Source organism: Poromitra crassiceps (assembly GCF_964638095.1).
Source record: "Poromitra crassiceps genome assembly, chromosome: 13".
Lineage (NCBI taxonomy): Eukaryota > Metazoa > Chordata > Actinopteri > Beryciformes > Melamphaidae > Poromitra > Poromitra crassiceps.
This window is the reverse complement of record NC_139644.1, coordinates 20,537,487-20,547,542: the sequence shown is the minus strand read 5'-3', so window position 1 is coordinate 20,547,542 and position 10,056 is coordinate 20,537,487. Positions and strand designations below refer to the sequence as shown.

The following is a 10,056-nucleotide window of genomic DNA, read 5'->3' as shown; positions in this document are numbered from 1 at the left end:
CAGGCAAACAATTATGTTATCCACAAAGGAAAAGAACAGAAAATGTGACATGGGGATATAGTACCACTCTTCTGACGGCAGATGGCGCCCTGACCAAATGTATGACTTACATCAAGTTGGACATGCCGTGAACGTGGCAGATGTGCAAAAATGTGATTTGAGATCACCGTTTTGGTTCGTTTACACGAAAGCCCCAAAACAGCAATAATCAATCGTTGATGATAACATGAGTTTGCTATGCAGGCACAGGTGGTGCACATTAACCAGACATGTGGACATCCACTGAGGATAGATTCGTTCAAACTGAAAAACTGCTACTGATGAATAGCTGAAACAGTGGCATTTGAATATCAATCAAATGTAAACATGTAAATGCTTAACCTCTTCTCTCAAATCATGAAATCCTCCCAGGAAAAAACGAACCTCCCACTGCCACCCCGCTTCCTTTCTCCTCGGGAGCGCGCAGCTGGAGGGAGAGGGGCAGCGGGATCGCGCTTTCCGTGTCTGGTTAGTAGACTGACAGCCAGCTGTGCGGTTACAACGACAACAACAATCATTCGGATTTGATACAACTAGATTAGTGTCGTTTTGCTAGTGATCGTATTCGTTTTCTATAGCTAGTTTTTAAAAGTAAATACTGGACAGCATATATCAGCAGTATCGTTTCCATCGCCTGTTTCTGCGCTAGCTAGCTAGAAGAGCATTCCTCAAACATGAATCCGTTGTGTGGCAGATGTAATCGAGTCGTTTACCCCACGGAAAAAGTGAATTGCCTGGACAAGGTAAGAAGATGAGAACATTGTCTTACTTCGGACTACTGTCGTCGAAAACAACTGCTTGAAACGTTGTGCCTCTCGTTACCTTACGTTATTTTTATCCCATCAAAATTACACCTTACCCAGTTTTTGTGAATGAATTGAACGCCTCACAGGACAGGTATCTCGCTAGCTAGGCGAGCTATCAGAGGTTCTAGCTAACAGCTAGCTAACGTTTCCAAGGCGCTAACGTTACCACAACGCGTACTGGAAACACAATTGTCTCCATATCCTGGAGACGGATTTTAACTCTGGATATCAGTACATTTTAACCCAAAGAGCACCTTATATGTCATATATTAAGACAATCTAAACGACTGTTCCACTACGCTTTCGAAAGCCAAGCCTGCATGTCTGGGCCCGGACTCTGGCACCACTGCTTGCTGCAAGTGAATTGATAACGTTAACCAACGTTCCCCTTCTTGGGAGACGTAGTGCAGGTTTAAGGGATATTGCTTGGACTTCAAATGTCAAGTAAATTATAGTTAATGAATCCCTGCATTCCCTAAGTGTTTCCCTAATCACGCGTTTCATGTAAAATACTGTTTGGGACAGTTGTGGACACGTGTCCAATTCACTGGTTAATCCCAGTCGGAGGTGATTAGCCGAGATGTAACAATTTGCAAAGCAGTAACGTATCGTAATCTCAGTCAAGGTGGTAATCGCATCAATTTGAACCATGCTCCCTCTGTCTGCAGAGGTCACTCATTCAGGTGGTCGCGACCATGAGACAGGGGCTGACACACAGCACAACTATCTGAGGTAGACCCCCTGAACTCAGGTGAAGAAGGGGAACATGTGATGTGTTTTTGTCACCCGTCACACTGTAACCTCCCAATAACCGTGATACAATACAGCTCATACACTAAACACTGCATTTCTTTCAAGAAGAAGTGGGTGGTGTCTGCCTTTGTTGGGACAGGAATAGAAATGTTTATGTTGCTCATGAAGCAGTGCTGGGGGCACGTAGATAATGTATCTAATGGAATCCAAATAGCCACTGAGAATCAATCCCTGTCTGGAGATTCGTATCTATTGGCGTTGACAGATGGAGCATGTGGGGAAAGAGAAGAGTGCACAAAGCACATTATCTTAAGTGGCATCAACACTTGATTGGTTTGTGCTCTGCTGCATGTATGTGTTTTTGAATGCACAGTGACTTGTCTTCCCAAAGTGCACCCGGACTGGAATCTATTTGTATACTTGCTTCAGCGTGCTCCTACATGCATAAATGATCAGAGAAACCCTCAAATACAATTAATGCTTTAGTATGTCAGGAGCATTGATGGGAACCGAACTGCCACCGGTAGAGAGCCCGAATGCACTGTGGAATCTGTGCCTGAAGCAGGGCGCATTCCAGCAGACAGACACTCCCATAAAACGTGCTCTGTCAGAGGCCTGCTGCTGTGCCGTCTCCCTGCTCTGAAGCGAGCACAGGAGAGCAACGTCTGCCTCTGCTGCCATTACGCATCAGTGCTCCCCCTCTCAAGACCAAAACAACCTCCCCTCTTCCCTCTCTGTGGCACTGGCTGCCCTCCTCCTGTGTTTAAAGCAGCCGAGGAGGCCAGATTAGCCGGGGACTTTTCCATGTGCTAGCCTAGCCCAGGTGACAGCAGGGGAGTCCAGTGCAGTGGTTTTCATAGTGGTTCAATACCTTTTTACCTGATGCTCTTCCTCTGTAATGGTCTTCTGGGAAGAGGGCGAGCCACAGAGGCTTGTTTGTCTGTCAACCCGCATTCCACTAGGGCAGGGCAGGGCCCGGCAGAGAGCGAGCGGGCAGCCGAGCACGTGTACAGACAGGAAGTGCATTTTGGTCGTTGGCTTTTGCTGATGAAGGCTGTGTCTACGTATGCTGCTTCCTTTCAGTAGTTAAAATGTTTTGTTGTAGGTATTAAGAGGCACAGAGCTGCACATTTGTTGGGTCAGATTTAACAGTGTTGGGCTCAGTACCACCGAAATAGCTTTTTTGTAGCCCGAGTCAGCTGATGACAGCTGTTGAAATTGGGCCAATAAAACTTGGAAGGAGAGACCGGTTTTATCCACTGTTTATATTACATAATATGCAAGCCATACTAATCAAACATAGGCGGCTCAACATAATCAAACATCATCATCGTGAGGTTAATGTTTTAGAGAGGGCGGATGTGTGTAGGACTTGTGATGAAGTATTTGTGTCACTTTGAAATGAATAACCATTTGTAACATGCAACAAGCATGTACTTGGGGATACATTGATAGATCTAGTTAGAGTGTTTTAGGCCCAAAGCTCATCTCTCATTGAGACTATCTTCTCTGTGAGAATGTATCTGTGTGCTGTCTGCTTTTCTTATGTCTGGATCTGGATCAGCTGGCTTGTTTCTAGCAGGCGAAACGATACGTAGTGCTGCTCTGCTACATTATTTCATGAGATGTATTAATATTTAATTGTGACATACATACAGTACATGCTGCTATAGGCTGTGCAGTCATACACCAAACCTCCTTTCAAGTAGGACCATGTCACATAGATACGTTTGTGCCTGGCTGAAAGCAAACCATTGCAGATGGTCGAGGGGGAAAAGTCCAAAGGAATCTGGACAAACTCCCGCTGGGAGGTGATTTCCTTCATGGAAGCATGTTGGTGAAGGCCTTGACAGCACAGACAAGAAATGCCACTGAGCTCCAAACATGAGTTTGTTCCCTGTGGTTTCACTCACAGAACAACAAGCAATTGCAGGAAGGCATTTTATGATATTCCCAAGATTCACATAACCTGTGAACGGTGTGTTTGTATTAGAGGCCTAGTGGGCTGTCGTCTCGAGCAGAGAATGTGGCTGCACTTTGTGCTTCACATGATCTCAAATGTGCAGGGCTGCACGCACTGTTGACATCTAAAACTGTGTGTTGATGACATTTCATAGAACATTACCCCACACATTGCTTTATCGGATATGATCCATATACTGTTTTTATCTCAAAATGACCGCATACATATATATGTATGCTGGTAAACCTGCTAACAATAGGTGATTGACTCCTTTCACATTGCCTCCCGGAGCGTGTGTTTCTGACGATGGACTGAGAGTCACCAGGATGTGCACTGGACTAATCTCTGACCTCATATACAATAGGCTGGACTCATCCCTGACCACATATACAATAGGCTGGACTCATCCCTGACCACATAGATACAGTAGGCTGGACTCATCCCTGACCACATATACAATAGGCTGGACTCATCCACCACGACCCTGACTACATAGATACTGTAGGCTGGACTCATCCACCATGACCCTGACCACATAGATACTGTAGGCTGGACTCATCCCTGACCACATAGATACATTAGGCTGGACTCATCCCTGACCACATAGATACATTAGGCTGGACTCATCCCTGACCACATAGATACAGTAGGCTGGACTCATCCCTGACCACATAGATACATTAGGCTGGACTCATCCCTGACCACATAGATACATTAGGCTGGACTCATCCCTGACCACATAGATACATTAGGCTGGACTCATCCCTGACCACATAGATACATTAGGCTGGACTCATCCCTGACCACATAGATACAGTAGGCTGGACTCATCCCTGACCACATAGATACATTAGGCTGGACTCATCCCTGACCACATAGATACATTAGGCTGGACTCATCCCTGACCACATAGATACTGTAGGCTGGACTCATCCCTGACCACATAGATACAGTAGGCTGGATTCATCCCTGACCACATAGATACATTAGGCTGGACTCATCCCTGACCACATAGATACAGTAGGCTGGACTCATCCCTGACCACATAGATACAGTAGGCTGGACTCATCCCTGACCACATAGATACAGTAGGCTGGACTCATCCCTGACCACATAGATACATTAGGCTGGACTCATCCCTGACCACATAGATACAGTAGGCTGGATTCATCCCTGACCACATAGATACAGTAGGCTGGACTCATCCCTGACCACATAGATACATTAGGCTGGACTCATCCCTGACCACATAGATACAGTAGGCTGGACTCATCCCTGACCACATAGATACATTAGGCTGGACTCATCCCTGACCACATAGATACAGTAGGCTGGACTCATCCCTGACCACATAGATACAGTAGGCTGGACTCATCCCTGACCACATAGATACAGTAGGCTGGACTCATCCCTGACCACATAGATACATTAGGCTGGACTCATCCCTGACCACATAGATACAGTACAGTAGGCTGGACTCATCCCTGACCACATAGATACAGTAGGCTGGACTCATCCCTGACCACATAGATACAGTACAGTAGGCTGGACTCATCCCTGACCACATAGATACAGTAGGCTGGACTCATCCCTGACCACATAGATACAGTAGGCTGGACTCATCCCTGACCCTGGCCTGACCACATAGATACTGTAGGCTGGACTCATCCCTGACCGTCCACTCATCAATGTATATACATTTATCTAAATCACTCTGTAATGTGTCTAATGTGCGCATCACAAATCACATCATGTCTGGCGTTCCAGTGACAGTCCCGGCCTCGCCCGCAGCTTGGCTGCTGCGTGGCCTCGCCTGCTCTATTGGCATTCGCAGCGCACAATTGCTCAACTTCGCATCACTGATAACATCACTATAGGTGATGTGACCATCATTGATGACATCATCAAGTGCTCGAGTGACATCACTGATGATGTCATAGACACGATGACATCACAATTGCTCGAGTGACGTCACTGATGATGTCAGACATTGTGACATCATCAGGGACATCACAATCTCACAATGTGGGACAACAATCGCAGACAGAGAGACAGAGACACAGACACATAGGCAGAACCCACTTACTAAATGTTATATTAACCATAACCTGACCATAAAGAAAGTACATTGTCAGCCTGTGGGAAACACTTGACGTCCGTTCTCGGAAAATGAGATGCGTCAAAGGAGACTGAGGCTGGACCAGGATGTGTGGTGTGGTGTCATCTCAAGAGCCCCAGTTGCCCCAGTGGTCTCAACATAACTACGGTAGTGGGTTTTTGCCCAATCTAAAAGGGGCTTTAGTCATAGTAAACACTGTTTCCACTCAATTGTGTCTTATTTTGTAACAGTATTTAGCCAACCACTTCAAACGGTATTTCTCCTTTTTATCTGATGTGCTTGTTATCAATCTAGACAGCAGAATTGTCACGTTATCCCCACAGTTACTGTATCCTCACCATATTGTCACAATAGGATTCCACAAGAAACAATCATATTGAATGATCAGCCAGTCCCAGCGTAGCTCAACATGCTACACATCAGCAGCACTAGCTTCTAACAGGTTGTTTGTCACCACTAACCAGCCTTACTCAGTCAGTGTTTGTGGGTCTTCTGTTACTACATCTGTTGTCTGATGGTGAACCAATGGGAAGGCTTTGCCTCTGACACCAGTTTTTCTGTACCTAGCCTAGGGCTGTGCGATTAATCGATTTTGAATCGTAATCGAATTAATTAGTTAGGACGATGTTAAAAAAATTAAAATCGTAAAATCGTTTTTTTTTTTTTTTTTAATTAATTTTTTTTTTTAATTTAAATTTAATTTTCACTTTAACTAGGGTAAGTACGTTACGCGGGGCGGCTCTCTCTCATGTACGCATGCTGCTACTTGTGTAAAGTCTCTCTAGAGGCTGTGATACTGGCTACTAAAAACAGCAGCACAATGGACTTATTTCAACACCTCCGACCAAAAAGCAGCTTGTTGCACTGCAGGCTGTAGCCTACAAGATAACGATTGCCACAACACACTCACGCGCGCACACGAACACAGACATTATCACCGGACGATGAAACGTTGCCAGTTCACATAATAACAAAACAACACGTGAGGCCACCGAGTACTGATAGATTGGCTGTATTCATGGCTGCCTCAGCTGACTCACCTGTCCCTGTGTGTCTGAATTTCCCGCTAACTGCTATCGCAGTTCCACGCATTCCTGTTGTGACTTTGTGTTATTCTAGTACAGATATAACTCCGAGCACGGGTGGTCGCTTAGACACTAATATAATTATCTCACGGAGGAACACGCAAATCCACCAGTGTCAAGTTAGCAAGCAACAGCCAGGAAGTTAAGCATAGCAGCGGCAAGCTAAAACAGGAAGTTGAGTTGTTCTACCTTCAGAGTAAAAGCGTAAATTGTCAATTATGGAAAAAAGGGGGGAAAAGAGCTCTGCAGGGCAACAAATGTTTAGAGAAGTATAATAGTATAATAAATCGAAATCGAAAATCGAGTTTTGAGAGAAAAAATCGTCAATTTTAGTTTTAGGCAAAATCGCACAGCCCTAGCCTATATTTAGCCAGATCTGCCCATTCGGAGAGCTGATTCACATTGTCCAAAAGGCCACACGAGGTGAGGCATCGGCACCCCAGACACCACTAGTCATCTCCTCCTCATGACTCAGTCAGAGAAACACATTTGTTACAGTCAAAATCACCTGACTCCACCATGAGCTCTCAGGTACTTCTCCTTTGGACATTTTGTCAGAAAAAAAGGAACTAGTTACTTTGCTTTCCCCACTAACAGCTCTAGTCTATTTTCTCAGCAGCACAGGAAATCTTCATTCTCCTCATCCCCCTCTAGAAGTCCAAAGAGATCAGATGTAAGACAGACAGTTTCACTAACATGGCGTGGTCGTGGTCACATGATTGGACCTTTGAACAAAGATGTAAAGTGAATTTTATGTGGGTGTTTTTATGACGAGCCACTAGTGGTTTAACATCCGATTCCAGTCGTGTCTCTGATCTTCTCTGTGAGGACTGTTTTGGTGGGTCAGTGGTATGTGTGCTACAAAGTGCACATCACATACTGGAGTGGTTTAGGATGTGTGTTAAGTGCATGCTAACTCTAGCATAGCTCGTCCTATCAAATCACTGTCTGCCTGCTGGCCTACTACAAAGCCTTGGCCGTGGGTAAAAACTAATGACATCAGGTAGGCCAATAATTAACCACCGTGCTTTAATGAGTGTACTTTCCTCTTAATAGTAGCAGCCAGATGTGTGCTGTGGGCATGTACTGTCTTACACAGGAATCTACTCTATCACACACAGTGATCCACTGTAAAGGCCCTGTGTGTGTGTGTGTGTGTGTGTGTGTGTGTGTGTGTGTGTGTGTGTGTGTGTGTGTGTGTGTGTGTGTGTGTGTGTGTGTGTGTGTGTGTGTTTTACCGGTATTTATAGAGCTGCAATGATTAATCAATTAGTTGTTTGTCAACTATGAAATTAATTGCCAACTATTTTGATAACCTGTTAATCGGTTTATTTATTTTAACTTTTTTAACAGAAAAAAGTTGAAATCTCCTTAAATGTAAATATTTTCTTTACTCCTCTATGACAGTAAACTGAATGTCTTTGGGTTGTGGACAAAACAAGACATTTGATTGAGGGCGTCATTTTGGGCTTTGGGAAACATACTGATCCACATTTTCACCATTTTCTGACATTTTATAGCCCAAACAATTAATTGATTAATTGAGAAAATAATAAACAATGAGAGTATAATCATTACTGAAGTTGTAGCCCTCACCAGTATTTATTAAAAGCAAATCTGAGTCAAGGGGACACTGCAGCAGCTTTTATATTCTGGGAAAATGCAGCCTCTAAAATACACCAAACATTGATTCAACTTAATTAAAGCTGATTTGACCTACAGTTATGGGAGCCTGTCTTCAGTATTAGGAGGCTCTAAACTCTGTTTTATTTGGTGATTAGCAGCGTGCTGCCTGAACCGTGCAAATCCAGCTCACCTGCTCCATAGATTGAGTCGATAATATAATCATTTTAATCTGAATATAATATCACCAGGAATTGCCATTTAACCAGAGTGGAAAATGTACAACAGTCAAATCCGGCTAAACTGTGGCTGGCAGGTTTTCCACTACCACCAGACTTGTGGGTCTGTAACCAACCATCGTTTGAAGTCTCTGTTCTGATAATGATCTAGAGGTCCTGTAAAATAATGCCGTTGGCGAGTTTTGCTGTTGTGGTTGGTGGACCAAAATAGCTGATGCCCTGCCCTGCTTAAAATACACACAGAGACTGACATAGGAAGTGTTCAAAGCAACAGGCCCACCACAGCATTGTAATAATGCGTTTAGTTGGGTGACTTGCTAGTCTCTTATGGGTCTCTGTAGTTAGTATGTGAGTGCACGCTCCTGGTCCGTCTCATTAACAGTCTCTCTGTCTCTGATGTGTGTGAAGTTGTGTTGGCCTCTCAGAGCTCCAGGCTTTTTGTCCAGGCCAACATTCACTGAGAGGAGGTGCTGAGGCTGCCTGGGCCTGCTTTGCTCTCCAGTGCAGCCTCGCCTCCCCACTGACACACATGCATCCTACTACACACTGAGACACATAGCCTACATACTGTACGACACACACATACACATGCATGGTTCACATGCTCACATGCACACGCACACACGCACACACACATATGCCCTGGAGCTGCACTGATGCAGGGAGACAGTCCAGTTTTTTTTAAGGGTGTTTTATTTCTAGGGCTCCGTCTCTGCAGTGTCCTCATTTTCCAGCTGACTGCCAGATCTTGCCTCGGTACCCACGAGCCAGGCTTTCCTGGAGCTGGATAAGGCCAACTACTCCATAGCCTTTCACATCCTCATTTGGGATCTTTATCTCCAACCCCCCATCCCCCCCAACACACACACACACACACACACACACACACACACACACACACACACACACACACACACACACACACGCATGCTTCTCTCTTCCCCCCTATCTCTCCCTCCCTTTGGCATCCACCTGCGTTTGACTCCCTGTTCACCTGAGAGGGTCATGGATCTGTGGGAGGGCGACGGGGGAGGTTGTCCTGGTGGAATGTGGGTTAGCAGGTTGGGCGAGGTTCAGCAAGTGTTTGCTAAATAGTGAGTGCAGCAAGCTCACTCTCTAGAAGAATCCCAAGGTCAATATTTATCCCGGGAAAAGACAGGATCAAAGTCCACTCCACGCTCAGCCGAGTCGCTCACCTTTCCCCCTCCAGCGCCAGCATTTTCTCACTTATCTATTAGCGCGACAGTGCTGGCTAATCCCTGGTTTACTGCTGTCACAGATTTAGGAGCAGCTCTGTGGAATTGAGAAGGGGATAATATAACCATAGACGAAGGGGATATCTGGCTGGCCTGCCGCTGCTGCTGCACTACAAGTTGACAAACTGATGTGCCTCCAAAGATGGCCGCCACCATAGCTCGAGGAAATGGAA

The 10,056-nt window shown here is 45.3% G+C and overlaps 1 protein-coding gene across 2 annotated transcripts in view; it reads left to right on the top strand.

Annotated features, from left to right (window-relative positions):
* The first annotated feature begins 486 nt into the window (after positions 1-486).
* The window catches only part of lasp1 (LIM and SH3 protein 1), a 38,825-nt gene continuing 29,255 nt past the window's right edge, over positions 487-10,056 (top strand). For both annotated transcript variants that reach the window (XM_083648859.1, XM_083648858.1), the window contains exon 1: positions 487-782. In XM_083648859.1, coding sequence (XP_083504985.1) covers positions 714-782 — 69 coding nt within the window. In that variant the 5' untranslated portion in view covers positions 487-713. The remainder of the gene's footprint in view (positions 783-10,056) is intronic.